This window comes from Homalodisca vitripennis, chromosome 4, assembly GCF_021130785.1.
Source record: "Homalodisca vitripennis isolate AUS2020 chromosome 4, UT_GWSS_2.1, whole genome shotgun sequence".
NCBI classification, from domain to species: domain Eukaryota; kingdom Metazoa; phylum Arthropoda; class Insecta; order Hemiptera; family Cicadellidae; genus Homalodisca; species Homalodisca vitripennis.
This window is the reverse complement of record NC_060210.1, coordinates 115871158-115895676: the sequence shown is the minus strand read 5'-3', so window position 1 is coordinate 115895676 and position 24519 is coordinate 115871158. Positions and strand designations below refer to the sequence as shown.

The 24519-nt window shown below is 31.2% G+C and overlaps 1 protein-coding gene across 2 annotated transcripts in view; it reads left to right on the top strand.

Annotated features, from left to right (window-relative positions):
• Positions 1-420: 420 nt before the first annotated feature.
• LOC124359975 (autophagy-related protein 9A) overlaps positions 421-24519 on the top strand; it is an 82241-nt gene continuing 58142 nt past the window's right edge. The window contains exons 1-2 of one of the 2 annotated variants that reach the window (XM_046813182.1): positions 421-588; positions 23995-24121. In XM_046813182.1, coding sequence (XP_046669138.1) covers positions 24007-24121 — 115 coding nt within the window. In that variant the 5' untranslated portion in view covers positions 421-588; positions 23995-24006. Of the gene's footprint in view, positions 589-725; positions 747-23994; positions 24122-24519 lie in introns of those variants that run through there. The other variant, XM_046813184.1, reaches the window with a different exon arrangement.

Sequence of the window (24519 nt, the reverse complement as noted above, 5' to 3'; positions counted from 1 at the left end):
TAATTACATCTACATGTCAAATGCAATAGAAAAAAAAACATCTGTGTAATGCAAATATTTTTTATAGTACCCATTTCCGTAGTTTATAAGTATTTCAAAAAGTTATTTTTACCAGAATCTATAATTTTTACGTTGATAGGCCTTTCTTGTAAATTTACCATATAAATTTAAATAAATAAAAGACTGTGGTAAGCTGTATGGACAACTTAAAATAACTAATATATTTTATAAAAAGAATACAAAAAAAGAAGTTAGGAAATGTTATATTTACATTTGTATCGTGTGTTGCTTGTTGGCTAGTTATTTTTCAGCACCAATACTAATCAGCTGAGAGTCATATGTTGTTCCGGAAAACAGTTTCGTTCGTCTATTGAACGGCTTTGTTTTTTTTTGCTCATATTGTTTGTCAATAGCAGATTTCTTGAAAAAGGGAAATAGAATAGTTGCTTTGTTTAAACTTGTCACTCTTTTCTTGGACAGGTTGGTGTTGTTCGGAAGTTTAGAAACAGAAATGCACGTGGTTATTTCCAGATACAACGTGCAACTGGCAGGATAATATGAACTGTTTATGACCAAGGCCTTTTTAAGGTAAGTTCTTGAAGGTTATATTCTTTATTTGTTTTGAAATTAAAGTTTGGAGTTTGTTATTGTATTGACAAGAGGTCAGGGGCACTTGGAAGTAATTATAGATCAATTTTTATTATTATTTATATCACATTGAACATCAAGTTGAACATGAAACTTAGGTAAATAGAGGCTACATATAAATGTATTTATTTATTTAACAACATCAGCTGATCTTGACAATTAGATTAAGAAATTAATTTTAATAGTTAATTTGTTGAAGATCAAGAAAAATTGCAATTTGTGACTCACAATGATCTTGTAGTGATGTAATCTAAATGGATGTCAGATAGAAAATTTGTACATTTAAGGAGGTTTACTTGACTTAGGCCTTATGTTAACAGTGACTCCCAGGCTTTAGGGATTAATTAGCCCATTTCCCACGATCTAATTGTTTTTAAATTTGAAGGTGTGTTCTCATGTTCAATAGTAAATATACAAAGATGTACATTTTACCTCCCGACTCCCCCTTAGGGAGGGTACCATGAGCCCCCTTTATTGAACTATATAAATATGTCCATTACACAACTGTGCGCATTAACTGCAATTGATTCAGTTAGTTTTGAAAGTTATTGATGTGTTTGATGGTGGATTACGTGAGCAGTTAAAATATTAGGAAATTAATTTATTCCTCTTTAGTTGATCATTGTTTTTTCAGAGTGAGGGTATGAATTTGTTGTGTGATGGTGTTTTATTTTTAAATTGAGAAAAGCTATTTTTATGTGATCGGAGGTTACCACTTGGTATGCAAGTAGATAGTGTATACACACAAAATTATGAAGTTATGGTTACATTTTGCGTTTATTACGTTCAAATTCATTTATCAAATTTACATTTGATTTTTACAGTATTTATTCATTTGTAGAAAGTTTGGTTCAATTTGTTTGCATTATTTTCAAAATTATTTTTTATCCACGCCAGTAACAACATTCACGTTATTAACCCTTTTAGTGCCAGAGCTTAGGAAAAAAGTTTGTCCGAGAAATGGCAGAGATTTCTCTCGAGGTACTTTTGAAAAATGCCAAGCCTATTTAATTCATTTTTTAACATTTGACCATTTGAAACATCTGTAAGCCTAAAATTAAATGAATGGTTTTAAATAGGCTCTTAATTTTTATTTTATTTTATTTTCAAATAAATTGTTTAATTAAGAACACAAAATATGCATATATTGCTCATTTATTATATAAAACACAATTAAGGAACTTAGCAAAAATATTTTAAACCAGTTTCATATGCAAAGAAACACTTGAAAAATATTTTCTCAAAACAACTGATTCTAGCCTACAATGTACAACAAAAATTGTACACATAGCCTACACCAAAATTATTGTATTATCCACAAAACTGTAAAAATAATATTACTTTTGGTGTAAACCTATATTTTTACTTTTTCTCGTAGGCATAATCTAAACTCATGAGATTCCTAAATGCTATTTATAAAATACATCTGCTATCACTGATTTCCAAATAAGCAAACACTTAATTTTTTAAATGAGATTTAATTTTTTAAAATAAAAAAATATTTGCTTAAATTACAGTAGGGTCATTTGGCGTGGAATTCAAAAAAAAAAAAAAAAATAATTTCTTCACCCACCATCTCAGATTTGTATGAAACTTGGTAGCTTTGTTCTATATGTAAAGATAAGAAAAACTACCAACTACCAAATTTTGAAATTTTAATTCACTTAGTTTTCCAGTTATGGCACATCAAAGTTTGTATGTTTTTCAATTCCCACACTCTGGCAGTGCCAAACAATTCATGACATGGAAAAGAAAATAATTTCTCATTTCCTCATTTGACACTCAATCTTTATGACATTTTCAAGACAGGTTCCTTGAGTGCTTAGGAATTTGAAAAAGAAAATTACCTCAATAGTCTTAAGTTAAACCTAAAATATTATAAAACACTACATTTTTTAATTTTTTGCTTAGTTTAAAAACACAAACATGGTTTGACATTAAATTCAAAATCTCAAATTAAAGGGAATGGGGAGATATTGAGGTGAGATATTTAAAAAAAAATGTTCTTTATTATCTGCACAATATGGGCTTTAATTTAGTAAAAGCAAACATTCTGTGTACTTTGTTCGGCTTATTTCTAAAATGCATTGCAAGTTTCAATATTTACAAGAGATGTACGGTTCTTTAAATAACAATGAATAACTATATTGCTTTAAAGGAAATATATAAACTGCAATTTAATATTTGGACAAGTATTTTTAATAGTAAGCAATGTGAATTGAAAACATTTGAGTTCAGATATAATTTATAGGTTCAGTAATAAAATATAAACTTAATATTTACGTACAAATTAAGTATACCGAAAACTGTACTTATACACACCAAATGTATATCATTAGACCCATTTCACCGAGAAGATTTGCAAGCTAATGAACTAATTTTTTTGTTTGAACATATTTTCAACTAATCTGGTGCACTCTGGTAAATTCTTTCCATTGAGGTGTGTGGAGGCTCAACCACTGCAAGGATGTGTAAAATTGGCATGTCATATACATCTTCTCGTCTGGGCCAGTAAAAAGAAGGGGATAATCCTGCTGGGTGAAGAAACTTTACTGTTACATCCCCATCTTCTTTGGCAACATTTTTTATTATTCTATAGTACCACAGGTTGTCATATGTACAAGCAATGAAGTGAGAGGGATATAGATCTTCTTCTTTAACATTTAAAGTTAATCCTCTTCTCAAGTTGAATATTAGACTTGGTTTTTTGTCGCAACTGACTCGCCTTGCTTCTATAGTTCCAAAACAGTCAAGGGGTCTGTAGTTGTGAAAACTACTAGTACCTGGAAGGGTATATAGACCTTCAAAGCATTTTTCGAGCTTGCAACGAGTCTGATCTACTGAGTCTTGAGATGAATTGGAAATTGATTTTGGCAATGTTGGATTGACAAAATTAAAAAAGGTAGTAGCAGTCAGTATTGTCAAGAGGCCTTTGATGACTTGCTTTTCGCACCAACCGTTAACAGTTCTTCCAATACCGTCGCATTCTGTTTTGCAATGGCTTGTAGCGAAGAAAGACCATTGGCCTTTAATTTTGAAGTCTTTTTCATGAAGTGAAAGGTTCACGAAGTCGTATTTGTTCTTGTACTGTCCTGCACAACTGTCACTGTAATAATGAACGTCTGTGATGTTAGGCAAATTGTCCTTGACAAATTCTATTAGGTTTTCTTGAATTTTATAAACCATACAAACATCATGATTCAAGTCATCGGAAATGATACAGTAGAATGAGACTTTTTTTTCCTGGTCAACACACAAATTGATGATTGCTGGATGAACAGTACAGGAGTCTGAGGTCCAGTGGTTACCCTGAACCTCATCTTCAATCATAAATGAGTAGTTTTCATTAAAACTCATTGATATGATGGCTATATTTGACTCACAAGCATCTTTAAGGCTTTTAAAGTAGCTTGACTGGTTTTTGGCAATGTAAGAATAAGGGATTAACTTTTCTTCTTTGGACGTCAGTTTATCAACAATTTCATCAATAGTTGATGTTTGTGTTACCATCTTCGTCCGATCTGTAGCATCCCTTTGCTTGTAATCTATTCTATCATCTTCTTCATAGTTTTCAAATTTTTGTAAGAATGTAGTCAGATTTTCTTTAGATGGACATTTTTCACATGGCCTAAACATACAGTTTTGATTTGAATTTATACACAAAACCAGTTTTTGTAGATCTTTGTAACTTTCTTCTAGTTGTGCTGCATGTATTAGAATTATTACATTTTGATGGATAGTACATACACAGGTAGAGTGAGTTCCACTGGCACCAGCCAGAACACACCATTTGGGGCGAAGCGTATCAAACTTAGAGAACCCTATTTTTATTTCAGGATATTCCCATTTAAAGTTTGCAAACATTTCATTAAAATTACTTAAAATTAATCTTTTCTTCTCATATTGTTTTTTCCCTAAGCTTACTACATCTTTCATACCGGGTAAAACTCTCAACTACTCATCACTCCGATAGAAATTGACAACTAACTCAACAACCTCGGGACTCAGTTTCTTTCCTTTCCTTGCTTCAGGTTCTGCCCAAAACTCTTTTTCCTTATACAAAGTTTTTCCTTGTTTCGCAGAATAATCGGACACTTAAATAGTATCTTTGATGTTTGTTCTTGACCAATTCAGTGATGCGGGAATTGTCAATAGTTGTACGAGTATTTTCTTCTTTGTCGAAAGTTTGGTCAGTTCACTTTTTATGTTCTCAAGAAGTAAGTCCATTTCTGCTGTTTTTTGCTCAGTATATTGTTGTAATTTAGGTATTTTTGATGGCACTTCAACATCTAAAACTGTCTCAATTTTCATTTTAACATTTGTATGTAGTTTTTCTAGTTTATTTTGAGCATAACCAATTTTGGAGTTTTCATTCAATTGTAATTTGAAAGGTGAACATCCTACATCCGTCAAAGAAACATTTAAAGAAACAATAGTTTTTTCTTTTTGTAATTGAGTTTGTTTCATTTGACATCATAAAATCATCATCATCTTGTGATTCTTCTTCACAGTTAATTGGAGTTGAGAATATAGTTTTATAGCAATTAGCACATAACATTTTCCCAGGTGTCACTTCTAGACCTTTTGTGACACAGGCCTCACTCTGATGTAAATGTACTACCCCTAAACTATTTTTTATGGGTTTCTTGTGATTTTTATATGGGTCACAGCACACCTTTTGTAGGAATTCATACTTTGTCAATAGTAAACTCTTATGATGAAAACAGATGTTTATTATTTTTTACTATCTAATTCATTTCTTATCTTAGTCAAGTTAAGCTCTTCTTCAGACAGATCACACACATTTTCCAACCCCTTTTTTGTGACATAAGTGGTTCTGTGGCATTCTGTCAGTTTTAATAACCCTATACAAGTGTAGTATACTTTCCATTTTAAATCAAACTTTATTTAAAAGCAAGTTAAATTATTCTTCTTCATGGATTATGAAAAAACAAAAATGTAAGCAATTCAGTATACACAATTTCACCAAACAAATTAACTGGAAATGTAATTTAAAAACTAATTATCTTTGTGTATTTAAATTTGTATTACTTGAATTCACATAAATAAACATTAATTAAACAAACATAAATAAATTCACCCATACACTAAAGAAGGATAAACACCACTTATAACAATGTTTACTCAAGGAACACTAGCAATAGACTGACTCATAATCAACAGTTGGACTACAGAGTAACTGCAGCCTGTCAAGACATGAAAATTTCCTGTAGCAACTTGCTGCCTGTTGAGCCAAACTATCTGCTTGTGTATTTTTAGACTTGAATATAACATGAATGTTAACTTTCAATTTCATACTACATTCAATCAAAACTTCCAAGTGAACATATTTACATTTATATTTCAGAATGTAGAATTGCTTCTTATTAAATTTATATATTGTGTTTTTCTGATTAAAATTAAAAAATATGATCAATTATTACACAATAATTTGTTATAAACCTATACTTCCCAAATAAATATTGAAATTTAGTAATAGCTAACATTTCATTTAAAAGCTATAGGTATTCATTGGGATTGAGAAAACCTCACATCACTTGTAAAAAACATAATGAAACTTGTAATGCACTTAAGAAATAGAAGGAACAAAATACACAAAATAATTATTTTACTACATTAAAGCCCATACCATACAGATAATTTAAGAAAAAAAGATTTCGTGATTATCTCATTCCCTTTTTGAGATATTGAATTTAACGTTAAACATGTTTGTGTTTTTAAAACTAAAAAAAAAATTTAAAATTTAATTTTTTTATAATATTTTAGGTTCAACTTAGACGGTGAGGTAATTTTTATTCGAATTCCTTAGTACTCAAGGAACCTGCCTTTAAAATTCCATAAAGATTGAGTGTCAAATCAGGAAATGAGAAATTTTTTCTTTTCTATATTATGTATGCGGGATTCTAGAGTGCGGGAATTGAAAAATGTAAAAACTTTGAAGAGCCATAACTGGAAAATAAGCTAGATAAAAATTCAAAGTTTGGTAGTTTTACTTATCTTTACATATAGAACAAAGCTACCTAGGTTTGTACAAATCTGAGATGGTGGGTAAAAAATTATTTTTTTCTGGTTGAATCGGTGTGGAATGACCCTACTGTAATTTAAGCAAATATATATATATTTTTTAATTAAATTGCATTTAAATTAAAAAATAAATTAAGTGTTCACTTATTTAGAAATGGTCTGGTTGAATGACCCAGTATATTTTTTTCAGTTTCAAATGAGAAATAGCACCTTGAAAGAATTATCCCACTATGAAACATAATATCAATTAAAATATAAAATAGAAATTAAAACAAATATAAACAGTTTTTATTCATTTTTTAAAACTGTAAAAGTTGTCTTTTTAGAAAGCTACATTTTCACTCTTTCGAGTTGTAACACTACATTTTATTCTAACTCAAATCATGTTTATTGCCTTAAAACTTCTACAAGTATTGACAATGTCTGTTTTCCACCAGATGGCCAAGTCAAAAGTACAAGTAACAATGTACTATGGGGCCGTTCAAGTATTACGTAAGCAGATTTATTGCAATTATTTACCCCCCCATCCCCCTTGTCAGCAAAAGTAAGCAAAGCTCTTACCCCCTCCCCCCATGCTTACGTAAATATTTGTCAATTAATGTATTGTTTTTTAAATTTTATAACGTTATAATTATAATTTGAAAAATAAGAAAATAGATTTAGGATAGAGATTATATTTTACTGAAACGGTATTCAACATAGAGTAAAGGACAAAAATATTATATCTTACTAACATAACAAACTTTATTTTAAATTTTTGGTACATATATTAAATTTAAATTAACAGTCTTCAGTCCATGAAACCCGAATCCATGATTCTAAGTTTTCGATGACATTGGATTGCTTCGATTGCTGCTCAGTGTTGTGAGTCTGCTCGCTTTCATCCGATTTTGGAATGTCTACGTCATTCTCATCGAGCCATTCAACATCATGGTGCTCTAAATTTTGAATAATGCACATCAGTTCATTAGCACGACGAGCAGCGACTCTTACAGGTCTAACTTTCCTATCAGTGTGCGTGTTTACTTTCTTATGGATCTTTTCGATGTGACGATTTAGTGACTTGACGGAAGCATGATAAAGACCACACGTTTTGCATGTTCGACTTGATAGCCTCAATTGTACCGTCGGACAAAAATAATCGTATGGCATTTGCAGGAAATCTTTGAGTGAAGCACTTAAGCGTAGAGCTAAATTGACTGGAAGATTAAGAAATTGCCCTCCTTCATCTAAAACCAAGTCATCAACTGTTTGTTTTACTTTTACAGGTGGTGGAAGAAACCTGTTGTCTAGTAATCTAAATAGGCCACTTCTTGGACGACAGCATTCTGTATTTCTACATTTTACAATTTGGAGCAAGTATTGGCTTTCACGCACATGTTCTGAATACCATTTAATGTCTAGAAAATCAGGAAGATCTTGTTCACCTGCCCCAACATATTTTGCATTAACATTATAGCCATCAATTTCCATTGAACTCCATACTTCAGCTAATACATTTCCTGCAAATTCGAAATTAGATCTTTCTAAATGTTCATCAATTGTAACGCCACGTTCATCCAAATGAGACCCAAAATGGTCATGAGGCAATATTAAACCAGCCAGTTCCCGACTAAGAGGAGCCATTCTACGCTCTACTCTGTTATACGCACTTCTTCCGGGAGCATTGGTAGCTAAAAACAATGCATCGAGATCATGTCGCTTAAAGTGTTGTGTAGCAAACCCTATGACTTTTTGATAACGCGGATTTTCATCTGGTCCTCCATCAACCGTCATGATTACCACTGGTTTTACTAGTCCATGGTCACTTTTAGCTAATGGTCGAAACTCTTCAAGTTCGAGAAGCGTCTCGAAATCCTGAGCATGAGTATTAGCAGTAGATGAACTATGCTTTCCACTTCGATGTATGTTGGTCCAGAATATCCAACGGCTTGCGGTTGTCCTAGCATATTGGAAGTGATTTTGATACCAGCATAAACAGATGGTATTAATTTATGACGCTCAGCGATTACCCAATCGTTTCAGGCAATTTGATTCTATATTCCATGTGCATTAGAAGAGGTGCTTGCTTATTTGCCGCAGTTACGCCAATAGGGACTCGAGCTTTATCATCTTGAGATATGAAAAATACTTGATCTGGTCCTAGTATGGATGCTATGTTCTCTAAATAATGGATTAATGTTTCAGCGAACTTGCTATCTAAGTGGCTCTTGTGGTGATCAGTTTGAGCCCGAATGAGCTTAACAGGGACTGTCGATACATGTCTTCGTCCCTTTGCAGAATTAGATTTTCTGGGAATCAAACGAAGATATGTCCCACTGCGACTAATGTCAAATCCCATTTTACGTAATTCTTGTGTGAGTTCATCAAGAGTTTTTACGCTGCGAATTGATTCCGTTTGTCTTCTATCATCTGCTGCACTCCCAAAGCTATATCCGCGATTGTTTTCAATAGTAAAGGTTGATTACTTTCAAGATTAGGACGTCCCACTGAATCCCTCAGAGATAGTCTTTTTTTCATTTCTGGATTTTCATGACAATCTTCTAACTTTCTTTTCATACCATCCCTGTGTTTCTTCTGGGCAACTGCGTTTTGAACCTTCCTGTTTAAAGACTGTTTTGCTGTTTTTATTTCCTCGCGCAACTTAATGATCTGTTTATCAACTTCAGCACGGCTTGGCATAGTATCTCTGGCAGAATACAAAGCATTCAAATTTTTCTCGAGTAGAGCAATCTTATTTTTCATAGCTTCCTGAGAAGGTTTTGGTCTCTGTTTATCTGTATTTTTATTAATTTCGCATTGCTGTTGTGATTCATTACCGGTTTTTATTTTATCTTCTTCCTGTTTTTTAATATTTGAAGCTGGCTGTGTAATTTCTGTTTTTTCTGCAGGTTTACAGGTTGCCTAAAAATAAAAACTTTCTATGGGTTCTGCTAAAGATTCTCTTATTAAGCTACATAAATACAACGTATGGCAATATATATGGTAAATACAAAACCCTATGGCTTTAAATCTAATATCTTTAAACGAGCAATTCGTTCCGGTCACAAAATACAGGGTGTTATACTCTATTCAAGTAGGTATTTAAAAGAATGTAAACAATCTTGATATGTCTTTTTATTGAAATATGCAATTATAAAATCAGATATTTGTAAAGGTGCGTACAGACATCGCGAGGCTTTTTGCGAATGGTTCGTCTCGCATACATCAACCTGAGGCATGCTACGGCACATGTATACGTGCGAACCATTCGCGGCGCACGCCTCGCGATGTCTGTACGCACCTTTATGTACTTACAGAAAAGCAATTTTAATATTTGTTGAGTTTTTAAATGAATTAAAACAGGTTTTACACAGTTTACAATTTTAAACCACATATTTCAATAAAAAGACGTATAAAGATTGTTTACATTCTGTTAAATACCTATTTGAATAGAGTATAGTTTTCTGTAGGTATATATATATATATATATATATATATATATATATGTATAAAACTAACATCCTGTATTTTGTGACCAATTGACGGAATCAATTATAAGAAATAAATCTATATAATGAATATTACCTCTATACTTGAAGATAGGCCATAATATTTTCTAATTAGCAAAGAGAAACTTTTTGGTGATTTCTAATATTTCTAGTAGGTATTCATAGGTACCTAAAATGATTTCGTCACTCACCTTAGAAAAAAAATGTAGTAGATTGGATTTATTCTTAGTCGCCGTTTGCAATTCTTCTTCGATTCTCTTAGATACAATAATATGTAGTTCCTTGTCGGATTTTGCTAGTAATTTGTAATTTCGCCACACTTTGTTAACTAACTTTTGTACATTTTGTACTTTCGTACTTGTATGAGATTTTTTTAAACTTTCAAACAATTTTTTGTATAACTTGGATTTGTCTATTTGAAACGACATCTTTAAACATTAAACTTTGGCTAATGGAATGAATGGTAACACAAATGTTAACTTGCTTTACTATGCTTACAATACGTCTACTCGCTATAGGATCCAAACGAAACAATACACTGATAGAGGAAATTTAGACAAGTGAACAGTGTGCGGTAATTCCCTTACTCGGTTCTAACGCGAGTAGGGGAATTACCGCGCACTGTTCACTAAACGTATGTATTACTTGCGGGAATCCCCGAAAATGCGTTTCGTTTTCAAGCAAAGACAAAGTGTGGGTTGCCATTCGTGTAAAAAAGAAAATAACTACCGATGACGTAATCATCATCTAGACTCCCCTACCCCCCATGTCATCCAAAATAAGCAAAGCAAAGACCCCCCCGCCCCCCATAGTGCTTACGTAATACTTGAACGGCCCCTATTCTACAAACTAAATACAATAAAAATCATATCCAACAGTAGCATTTACAACAACATTATATAAACTTAGTGGTTTGAGACAGTTTTTCTAGTCCTTTTTGTTTTTTTTAAGCAGGCTGCATTAAAACTAGTCAGAACAAGGCATTAACAATTATAAAAAGCGACAAGATTATAACAAAATGTATACAATTTTACAAAAGTCCCCACCGAATATAACAATTATTAATAAGTATTACATTCTACAATAAATATAAAATTCATCAACAAATATAAAACTCAACAATGAATATAAAATTTAACAATCAATATAACATTTAACAATCAATATATAAAATTATACAAATGTAATTACAAACACAAAACTTACAACAGATTGGAAACATAAATTATTTGTGGTGAGAAATTCCTCAACTGAATAAAATGGAGATGTTAACAACCAATGGTAAAAATTTGTGTTTAAATATTTTTACAGTGTATTTAAGAATGAGATGCTCCAATGTATTGTAAATCTCAAGTAAAATAACTGAGTGACTATTGATTGACTTACCCAATCTATGAAAGTTAATTATTGTTTTGTGTTTTATTATGGGTGTTGTAGCTATGTACATCATTGGCAAGTGTTATTAAACGTGGGTTTCTCATTATATATAAAGTAAGATCAAATATATAAAGGTTTATTACAGTTTGAATTTTCATCTTCACAAACAGGGGTTTACAATGTCTTGTATACCAACCTTGATTATTTCTCTTAACAGTTTTTTTTTTTTTGCAACAATAAAATAATGTCTATTTTACTACAGTTTCCTGATAGGACCAGGCCATATCTCATGATTGACTGAAAGTATGTGAAATAGGCAGTACGAACATACTTTTGAGGAGTACAGAAAGTGAGATGCCGTAACAAATAAACAACTCTGGATAATTTTGTTGAAATGTAACAAATATCTGGACCTCAGGTTAGATGTTGATTAATATATTATATTCCTAATAATTTTACAGAGTTTGACAAGTTATTGCAAGATAATTTTTGTAATTAAATTTTAAACTAAAAACTATTTTTTAAGTGTTTGACTTATTAAGGAGAAAACCATTATATTTCAACCAAACGGAAGACTAGATATAAACTACCGAATAATACAAAATCAAAATGTTAAACTGAATAACGTTATAAGTATTCAAAGTTATAGTTCAGTTATGTTTTTATATCTAGAAAACTAATAATGGTACTTTGGTATTATCCGGAGGACATTACCTTTTTAACAGTTTCTTGGTATTAAATTTTTGCTGCGGTGGTGATAATACATAAGTACCCCCGGTTTTTTGTATTGATTAGTATAATCATCGATACATAGGCCTAATATTCGTATATCAAATACAAGACTTTCAATTGATATCAATTATTTATAAATAACAATTGTGTTTGAAATTAAAATAATTTAGTTTAATAATATACACAGTGACAACATCACAAATAATAAAGGAACTGTAATGACCACTCAAACAATTAAATTAGGAAATAGGAAAGTTGCAGAACTATTTATATGTTTTCTTCTAAATAGCAATGATTAACGGTTTTCAAGAAGTTAAACGCACCCTCTCCAGAAAACCATACCTCTCTTCTGTACAAATACTCAAGAGGTTATCTGCAAGCAGGTCGGTTAGCATGCCATTTTTAAACTTCGTTTCATGGCCCTCAATGAGCTTTTGACTGTCTTAGCACGAGTTGCCGGGTCTAAAAACTTGTCACTGCGGTTGATGGTAAAATACACAAAACCACATTCACTCGACCCCAAATATGCCTTCCATATGTCTGTGACTGTGGTTGTCCACATAATGAGCTTTTTGGTACCACACCTATATCTTGAAGGCAAGAAAAAAACGTTTGATAATCTTGTATAGCAATTTCATAAGTATTCTAAAGTTGATCGTCATTTTGAATTCGACGTAGTCATTTATTAAAAAGTAAAATGTTATTATCAAGTATTTACAGTTGATACTGGTGATACAAGTTAATTATTTTTCAAATTAATTAATCAGTTTTGGTTGGTTATATTGATGGTTATAATTTAGGCATATCAATATATAAAGCCAGATATATCGTACTTTGTTCTTTAGAACATTAAAAGTGGAACTACATACTTTTCTTACAAGGAAGTGATGGTTTGGTGAATTTACAATGTTTGTTTGTTTTGTCAAGTTGCGTTTCCTAGCTAGCAATAATGGCCGGAGGCATTCGTGATCAGACCACCTACAATTTGATCTTTTAGTGATATGTACTACCTTGAGGGATGTTTTTCGTATGCCCCGCACTGATGGGCTGAACTACTTGTGCCAGTCTGATTTGAACTTTGTTTTTTATTTGGGTCAAATTCCTCTGATTTCAACATTATTGTTGTTTTACGTATCCGAAATGATGTAACGGCTGACATCAGCAACATCCAACATTAGATTGATTAAAATGGGTAATGGTGCTCTCCCAAAGGGGTGAATCGGGTAATAAAATATATTCTGAACGAGGTAGTCTAGAAGTTCCCGAAATAGGAACATATATATTTATTGAACAAAATTAAAAGTATACAAATCTATTTGCCTTCAAAATACTCTCCTCCTGCAACAATACACTTGCCCCAATGTTCATACAACTGTTCAAAACACTTGAAAATCATTATGTGAAAGTTCTTTAATTGTTTATGTCACCGTGTCCTTGAGAACATCTGCAAATAGTTTTCTCTTAAGCAATGTTTTCAACCACGGAAACAGGAAGTAATCATCTACTGTTAGGTCAGGTGACTGGGGTGGATGTTCTAGTGTGGTAACACTGTTCTTTGTTAAATAATTATGCACTAAAAAGACCGATGTTCAGGGACGTTGTTATAAATCAAAATTAAATTATTTCCCACCAATTTTTCAGGGCGTTTCCTCTTGATAGCATCTCTTAAGCAGCTATGAATTTCCATATAATGTTCTTTGTCACTGTTTGTTCCTCTGTAATGAACTGGCAGTTATCTAAACCTTTGTACTAGTAGAAAAAAAAACACTTCCAGCATAACCTTTCCTTTGTTTTTGTTCAAGAAAACTGTATATTTCCTTGGAGATGTTTTTGTCTTCCATTCAGAGGGTGTAATCATACATCTTGGGTACACAACAGTGTAAAAATCATATACATAGCCAACAATGAGTTAATATTAAATTATAAGTCAGACTTAAAACAAAGTATAAGAGGAATACCGCATGGCTCTAATCTTGGACCTCTTCTATTCATATTAAAACAAAGTATAAGGGGAATACTGCATGGCTCTAATCTTGGACCTCTTCTATTCATATTATATTTTTTTAATATAAATAATAAATGAATATACAGTGTAAATAGCAAGCTATGTTTGTATGCAAATGACTCCAACTTGAAAGTATCTGGAATATCTCAGGAAGAAGTAGAAATAATCTCTTCAACTGAGTTGGCCAGCTTGCAACAGTTTTTCAATTAAAGAAATTTAGATCGAAATTACGGGAAAATAAAATTCATTCATTTTAAAATAATGCTAAATAAAAACAGTTTAACATTTTTATAGAAAATTCGTAATTACACAACACATATATGTGTGCTGGGTATATATTTAAATCAATTCCCAGGAACTTTTCGATTCTACTTTGTATATTTACTATTGGGCATAGGACCACACTTGTAAAATTTCAAAACAATTAGGTCATGAAGATTTTAACCCTTTGAGTGCCAAGTATTTTTTGAGTGGGTATACTGAAAAGTGCCAGGTATTTTTCTAGTGGGTGTACCTAAAAGTTCCAGCCCTTTTTCAGGCATTTTGCAAGGTTTTAGTAAAAAATTCACAGTTTGATTATTTAATAAGCTATCAACATGATTCTTTTTTTATTCTTCTCTGAAAACTCTGTTTAATTAACATAAAATAACAAGGTTACCATAAAACTAAATTTAGGAATACCAAAAATGGACTTACCTAAAAAAATTAAAAAATATTTTTTAATTTCATTTTTCAACCAAATTATTATGACCAAAAAAATTCATATCCTTTTTTAGTCCATATCACTGGAAAGTGTATGCAATTGTCTGTAAATCTTGAAACATTTATATTATTATCTTCAATAATGAGTAAGTTATACAACTTTTAAGAAAATATTGTCACATTGTTTCTGGTAGCTATGGCAACCAAAAATGTTTATATGTGAGTTTCATAATTTAAAGTTTGATCGGAAGTGTACCAACAATTTATTTTGAAAAGAACGATTCTTCACAAACATTTCAATATGATATTATTTTAAAATATTAAAGGTTACAATTTTTAGTGACTTTTTCCCGAACGTCCGGTAAAATCGGACGTCGGCACTTTTCGGCCAACTTTTGTCGTCCGGTAAAATCGGACGTTGGCACTCAAAGGGTTAATAATCGGCTGAGCCTGGGGGTCACCAGCAATTCTCTCTATTGCTGCAAACTAATTGTCGTAGCCTGAATACTATTTTTATTAACCTTTATGTAAACATTTACAGTCATTATTCCCAGTCAACGGCTATAAACAAATGTTGGCATTGCGGCACTACGAAGTATGGAATAAGTAATAAAGCAATAATTATAGCTCTATTAAAAAGCTATTGCGTGTTTAGGCTATTTCTCCATTGTAAAAAAAAAATAAGTAGAATGCTGGCTCCATCTATACGCCAGTGTGCTACAATTTTATTGCTTTTAACTTTTTTTTCAACAGAATTGTACAAACGTATTTTATTCTTAAAATGCTGTTATAAGAAAAGAACCTCCGAATACAAAAATATTAATGATTGAATAATTCTATTTGCATGAATAATTCTTCCTTTATGAATAACATATCTGAGAGTAAATAGATTTATGGCGTAATATTTTGTAATTATTTATTTTTCAAGCCAAAATAATGCGCAGGTAGATTCTAATAAAGGGTGCCTTTAAATGATCGATTTTAATATTAATAATCAGTTATTTGATTACAAAGTGTTATTCATCTATAACTTAGGTATTGATTGTCATCAGTTAAAATAAACTTATTTATAACAAACATGTCATTGTTTTACTACAGGTACTACACTTTTTTTAAACTTGTATATAAACATTGATTGCCGAAATGGTCATGGCCAAACAACAGAAGGTGCTCTATAATCCATTACTCATTTTAAAGCATGTAATGCAAGGAACTAGGTTACAAATGCAACTGATCTAGATAAAAACATACTGTAATAATTCAAGCTTCCTAGTCATTATTGTTGTTTCGATTATCATTTTGACAAATTTCAACTCTTCTATACCACAGATACTATACTCAGAAACTTGAATGTTCTCGAAGGGCATTTAAAAGAAGCCCCTTGAAAAAAGTATAATCCTTACCAAAAGTTGCAGACCATCAAGTAAAATTTATAAAGAAGATAAATTGGAACATTGTGTGAGAAAAACTGCCAGGTAGCCTATACACCAACATTTTAAATAATTATTGTTTTTGATGGTTTCTTTTTATGTTGAGTTAAAAAAATAATATTAATTTAAAAAGTTCTGACCAATAATTTATAATTGCTTTTGATACAAATTTGATCATATAATTGATTGATGAGTAACACAATAAATTGCTTATTTGAGTTTAGCTCCATTTAACCTTCTGCTTAGTGCAGCATCTGAAATGTGACACTACCACAGATTTGACTCCTGGAATCTAGAGTCCATATCTGCAGAGATACAAAAAAGTAGGTGACAAAGAGTTAAAAAACAAACTCTTCATCTTTTCGATATCAGAGACACCTAGACTACAAAAGAGGTCTGTCTAATTTCCTAGCAACTATCCATTGTAATTCATATGAAGAGATGTTCTCATTGTCTCATCAGGTGCACAATTGATAGCAACACTCAATGAGAACACTAATATGGATTACACTGGACGGCTTCTGTAGTCTAGATGTCGAAATGATGCAAAGAGTTATTTTTCAACGTCTTCTTCACTGACTTACTGTCATCTCTTTAGACATACTTGGACTCCAGATTGCAGGAGTCAGGCTTGTGACAGTCTCATGATTTCAGACACTGCTCTAAGTGACAGATGAAAATATAGAGCTAAAGTCAACATTCGCATTGAACTAACCCACCAACAAACCTCTCTACAATTGATTAAATAAGTTTTCCAGTTACTATTTTTACTACTTTATTAATTTTTGTTCACTTGTAATATTTTTTGTTTAAAATTTTGGCTAAAAACTGTACAGGAGAGTGGTGTACATGTTAAGCACTTTAATTGCTCACCATTTGATGACCTGTGGGCTTGATTTGTTCTCCTACTTATTCTTCTCATTAATATGACCTAATACATCTGTTCCTCCATTTTTATCACTTTTATAAAGTGTTGCTTTTAGTTGGGGTTTAGCCACATTTTCTTAAACTTTTTTGTATAAGAGTTGTTTTAAACAAAAATAATGTTTTGAATGTTTGAGGAAATTTTAGAACTTACGTATTTTATATTCAAGGGTAAAGTACATTTTTAATACAATGACATTAAATAATTGTGAGAAAATAAAATCAATTGACTATATTGTGGCATTAGGAGCACATTTATTTGAACAAACATCAAGCTGTAAATATGAAAACCAGAAATACATTTAACTCATTGATTTATTTGTAACCATTGTAAAGTACAACAAAACGAACATTTTGTGTTTTAATGTTTGGATGAGTTTAACAAACATTTTTATTCATTTACAAAAATTATTTGTAATTATGAGCTGAGATTTTCATATGTAGTAGTCACATCACAGTGAGTGTAGGCCTTGGTTTATTATTTTCACACTGCATGAAGAGGTCCAAAAATATTTATTTTTTAAAGAGGTCAAAATACTTCATTAGTACCTTGCTGTATTTTATGTTAGTTGAATTTTGAAAAAGTGTAAAAATTGAGTTTTAGAAAGAAGGGCTTAAGGATATAGCATTAACACTGTTAAAAGTAAATAATTTAAAATAAATATCCATTTCATAGGCCAACAAATTTAATTGAAATTGAGCCAATTTAAATCAAGAATAAGTTCACGAGAAGAATTGGTTTCTCGGTATTGCAAGTAAACCTAAAAACCCCATTTCACGTTTTTACTGATATTAAAAAGTACAAGTTTGTAAAAAAATTAATTAGAAAAATGTATTATATATCTTAGTGGTTAAATTTCTTAACTATATGAATATAAAGATTTTTAAATATTGAATGTTGCTTAGAGCTCAAATTCACCCAAGACTTGTTCAAATGTAGTACATTTAACACATTCGCTAATCCTAAACTATTGACACAAGAAACAAGTGGTGGCTGGATTCTACCCGTACATTGCCGCTGCAAATTCACAGCGCAAGGTCTCATTAAGATAGTCTGCCGACTGACACTTGCGTGTTGTCTTCTTGTCATTCAATAGCTGACAAGATAAATAAATTATTTTAAACGTATGAATACTCCGTACTGGTCTTCAATAATATCTGGTACATCTATTAGTCGTTTGTGGATCTGAGGTTACACCAAAGTTGGTAAAACTACTGTTATTAACAGTTTTATTACAGACCCAATATGACTGCAATTAATCCTCGAGGTATCCTGTACGGACAGATAGACAGACAAAAGAGAAATTTTACCAGCCCTATGAGTAATTGGCATCAATGATAATCACACAGTTATATAATGAAAATTAGTTAAACAATTATAAAAAGATGTGTATTATCGGTTACTGTAGTGTATAAGATTTATTGTAAATCAGTTGTCTTTTGAATACTATGATCTTGGTATTTACACACATTATTGGCAATATTACATGGCAAAGTTGATATCAAATAAATTTGTTTCAATTCCATCTTAAGAGCAAATATTGAACAGAAATGGTTTTGAATACACAATCAGCATTAAGAATTTAGTCTGAAGTCATGTGTTACACTATCATATTTACGTTTAAAAAGCGGTTTGCCTCAGAATTGGTGAATCCAAGATGGCAGCTATAAATGTCAACTACACCGAAATGAAGTACTCATTACATAACAATGATTATCAGTGTTTTGATATCAGTACCTGAAAAATATTGGAATAAGTAGAGGAGAGATAGAAGCTTTAAATATTTACCTTTTATATATTGTGTTGTGCGATGCAAATATTTTATTAGCAGAAAACTGTATAAAATCCAATCTCTTACCATTCGAATTGAATTGGTCTATAAGTTATTGTGTTCTAAGTAAAATTCATGTTTGTTATCTTAATCAGTTAATTATCAAAAGCTCTCAGCCATAACTTGTTATATAACTTGGTATTGTTTGAGTATTAATGACCTGTGTCGTGTCTCTGCTGTTTACTTTGGCAGAATTTACATACAGTTGTATATATGCTCATTACGATATATATGACTGTGTGTGTGAATGTAGGCACGTTTCAGTTGTTTAATGTTTTTATTAGCAGGTAAAATTATCTTTAAGGGCTAAAAACATTTGGAAGCAATCACTTTTTTAAACGTTTAAAATTTCAGGAGAACATAATAAAGAGATTTAACAGACGAATTTGCTCATTTCCCCAGAAATTTACGTTAGGGCCTCTAACAAACAGCAATATTTCTTCATACATATAAAACATATTGATCTTGAACTAAAGATAAATTGGTATATAGGTCCTAAAGTTACAGTTTTATTTATTATTTTTTAAATTGTTTTGTAAGTTGTAGGCACTTCTCTGAAAAAACAATTATTATAATACTGGTATATTGTGTTGCAAGTTTGTTTTTATAATTATTCAGAAGATTCCATGTGAATATGCAAATGGAGGCTGAACGGTTGGAATACCATGGCTTACTTACTGTAGGGTTAATGAAGGGCCAAAAGCCATAATGCCCATTATTGTCTAAAATAACAATATACTGTTTTGTTGAATCTTATCTCTACATTACATAAATAAAGTGCTAAACAGTGAGTAAACAATAATAAACATAACACCCCAATAATCAATGTATTGCTCAGACGGGAATTGTTGTAATGATAACAAAGACATTGCATCACAAGCAAGCCAGCATTGCATAACTATCCTCATAATATTGACAAAGATAGCCTCTTCTTTGTGCCTGATATGGCACTGCTGCGTATAGGAGTAACACTATCAGTACATCACACGATTTAGTGTTGTCTGTCTGATGCGTTACTATTGATGATCTACTAAGTAGTAGTATGCCGAGTTTACACATCAGTTGGCTTGGTTTTATTATCATTAATTTCTAGAATCTAAACTCAATTTATCCAATCTGGTTTCCTTGTATCTTTAATACTATGAATCATTCAGTCATGTCTTGAAGAGTTCAGTAAATGATTAAATACTTTCTAATATACAGGTTACTTGAGTTATAAAATGTTTGTTCCTAACTGACCTTTCAAAATAACCCATCTTTAACTTCATACTCACATTTTTACTATTATAATTTGTAAAAACCGTAGCCATTGCGTTCAGGAAAGTCAAGATGGTTGAAATTTGGATACCCATCATTCCAGTATTGTTTTGATACCACACCAAAATTAAATTTGTTGAATGAGAATTTTCATGCAGTGCAGTTTATACATCTTTTAACAATCCTGCGAGTTGTTCAATATTATTATTAACATAAAAGTGTTTTTTATGTCTCAATTATATTATTGGTTACACGTAATTATTTATTCATTGTACTAAAGATAACAGATATGATAAAAACTAAATAAGTTATCTAAGATACACAAAAAGAATGTGATATACATATGTCAATCCATATTCTATTTCAGTTTACCTAAATTTTAGAGCAAAAAATTAAATTTAATCAATTTTAGTAATTTGTTATAAGAATTATTTTTAATAAATTTTGTTTTGGGTTTTTTTATAATCACCTATTGGTTTCTATTATATAAACATACATAAGCTTTATCCTAGAAAGCGGCCATTGTAACTACATTTGACTATATAATTAAATGTAATTTCAATAGTAATTTTCTAGAATAAAACTGTAAAACTTGAAATTTAAAAAGGCTAATACATATTTTTAATTACTCCTGATTCTAAATTTGATCAAAATGGGTTTGATAATTAAATTATAGCTAGTGCATATAGACATATACAGACAAACATAAAAAATTACCCTTTTACCCTTTTCAGTGAGTGGAGTATCAATTTATATATATCAACTTAAAACTAAAATTGCATTATATAAACTCATAAGGTTAATCCTAGAAAGCAACCATTGTAGGGTTTGAAGGTTTGTATTTTTATGTAGAGTTCCAAATTTGTTTATATTTATCTAGGATAAAAAATAACTTTGTTATAATATATGATAAAATAATCTACTAATTGTGTTTACAATCTACCTTTTCGTAATTTAGAAATTGGTTATGGCCGGAAAGCATTGTTCTAGTAAACTAATACAATATTCAGTCACCTAAAGTTTTGTAATGAATTAGTCATTGTTGATGGTTTTTTTTTATTTCTAGTTAGAAATTGCAAAATTGACAGAACATCAAGTTAAAAAGGTTGAAATTTTTAATATTGCTCATGATTTGGCCTGATAGCTACAAAACAATTGTAAAATCATTTGAAGGTGTAAAATCACTTGCTAGAGTGCAGTTTATAAACACTATAGAGAAGGCCTTGATGATTATTCCCATTATTTCATTTCATATTGAAGTAAGGATTATTTTTGTGCTAATGTGAGAATATTTTTCAAAAGAATGATGTAAACCACTGCAACACAATATCCAGGCTTATCTAGTCTAGGACAGACCATGCTTAGCCTCTCAACTAATTACCCTCTCGCTATCATAATATCTACTCAACTGTAATGATCATAATATAATTTAATTTCTTTAATCAATAATTTTTGTATTAATGGCTTTCAGGTTTAATAATCTTTCTCACACACTTTTGCGTTTAACACAGTAAGAGTTTTAATAAAAATCATTGAAACTCAGCATTGTCTTTCTTTTTAATATAATTTATAGAAGAAATCATATTTTTATAATAAAATTGTGCAGTATAGTGACAGTAGTGTGTAATAATTCTCTTGTATAGTAATTAAAATCCAAATTAATATAAATCAATTAGCTTAATATTAATAAATTAAAACCATTAAAAAATATATATTGGAGATATGTACTACACAAGAGTGCCGGCTTCAGGTCAAATGTCTCTTCTCACTCTACACCTACTCCCTGTCTTTACTCTGATTGTGTGTCTGACAAGAAATTGATTGATTTCACAATATTTTAGAGGCTGAATAAGTATATTTTTTACAGTAGCAGCAATTTAAACAAAGAAAGGAGAGGGGGAGTAAATAATAGACTATATGAAATATAAGATGAGCACTAATACCCTCAATAGATCCTCTGTAACTCACTCAACAACTTAGACACCTGATATGTTCTTTTGGTCACTTTGACGATCATTGTTTGACTCAGAGAACTCTTGAGATGACGTCATTTAGCAGTTAAGAAGTAAGAAACAAACATTCTAAAAATCATGCTCTGAGAAAACCAGGTTCCTTGCATGATGAAAAACAATTTTATTAGCTTCATGTCTTTAGAGACAGTCAGTCTTGATCAATCAATCAAATATCTTTATTCATTTGAATACATCAAGTGTACAAGAATAGTGTCAAAATGCCATCATACATATGGCCAATCTTATTACTAAAAATATTTGCTAGTTTGGTCTTTTTAATGACATGAATTCCTCCAACGAGTATAAACTAAGGCTTATAATATACTTTTTTAATTTGGCTTTAAAAATATTATTATCATTTTCCTTTAGAATATTTTCATGCAAACGCCTGATCTCAAACTTGAGTCTCCTTGAGCCTGAAATCCCAGAGCTAGCATCGTATGAATTGTCTCTTGAGTAATAATTCTAGAGGGAGGTTCTTCAAAAACTCAAAATGTTTAACATTTTCTTTTTATTGTACATTTTTTAAATTATACCTGTACACTGTGAATTCTGAGTGACTGTTCAATAAATGCAATATTTTATATCTTCCACATAGTTGCCTGAGGCTCTAAACTAATAAAATTGAGTTAATCAACATTACTAGTGTTGTCAATAGGTAGAATTAATGTAAATAAATAATTATAGTTCTCCTTGATGAAAACGATACAATCGGTCAACTCTTCTCTGCCTTCAATTCTATGGGAGGCTGCCAATCCTCTATGTGATCGATTGTACTGATTCTGAGTGTAATGAGACATGATGTTGCAGGTTTGATTCACGATTGTACAGATTCTGAGTGTAATGAGAGATTGATGTTGCAGGTTTGATTCACGATTGTACAGATTCTGAGTGTAATGAGAGATGATGTTGCAGGTTTGATTCACGATTGTACTGATTCTGAGTGTAATGAGAGATGATGTTGCAGGTTTGATTCACGATTGTACTGATTCTGAGTGTAATGAGACATGATGTTGCAGGTTTGATTCACGATTGTACTGATTCTGAGTGTAATGAGAGATGATGTTGCAGGTTTGATTCACGATTGTACTGATTCTGAGTGTAATGAGACATGATGTTGCAGGTTTGATTCACGATTGTACTGATTCTGAGTGTAATGAGAGATGATGTTGCAGGTTTGATTCACGATTGTACAGATTCTGAGTGTAATGAGAGATGATGTTGCAGGTTTGATTCACGATTGTACAGATTCTGAGTGTAATGAGAGATGATGTTGCAGGTTTGATTCACGATTGTACAGATTCTGAGTGTAATGAGAGATGATGTTGCAGGTTTGATTCACGATTGTACAGATTCTGAGTGTAATGAGAGATGATGTTGCAGGTTTGATTCACGATTGTACAGATTCTGAGTGTAATGAGACATGATGTTGCAGGTTTGATTCACGATTGTACAGATTCTGAGTGTAATGAGACATGATGTTGCAGGTTTGATTCACGATTGTACAGATTCTGAGTGTAATGAGACATGATGTTGCAGGTTTGATTCACAATGATGAAAACTATGGAAACCAGTTACCAACAGTTCACTGAGGAACACGATGAGTCCGAGGATACCCCTCAAGGTTTAGGGACAAGGATCCAAGTTGTTCCAGAAAGCGGAAAATGTAATTTATTATTTAATTTTTTTAAATATCTTAATGAAATATCACTTACTAGGTATTTTATAAACAAGTTGGGCAAAAAATCCCAAAAAACTAGGATATTTCTTTAGGAACGAACTTAAGGAAAAAATGTTCAAATAATATGGTTTGGAAACCTCTATCTATTCGGTTTATGGGGTCACCTTGGTTGTTCTAATGGGAATGAATTTATGTTCTACATTTAAAAAATATGGAACTTTTGTATGAAAAGTTATTTCTAATTGTGTTTGTTCATAAAAGAAACAGCAAAGTGAATTTATGTGTGGCATGAACATAATCATTCTTTTACAAGTATTAATGTTTGAACACAAATAAAACACATAATTAAATTTTAAAAAACCTTGTAATATTAGTATTATTAT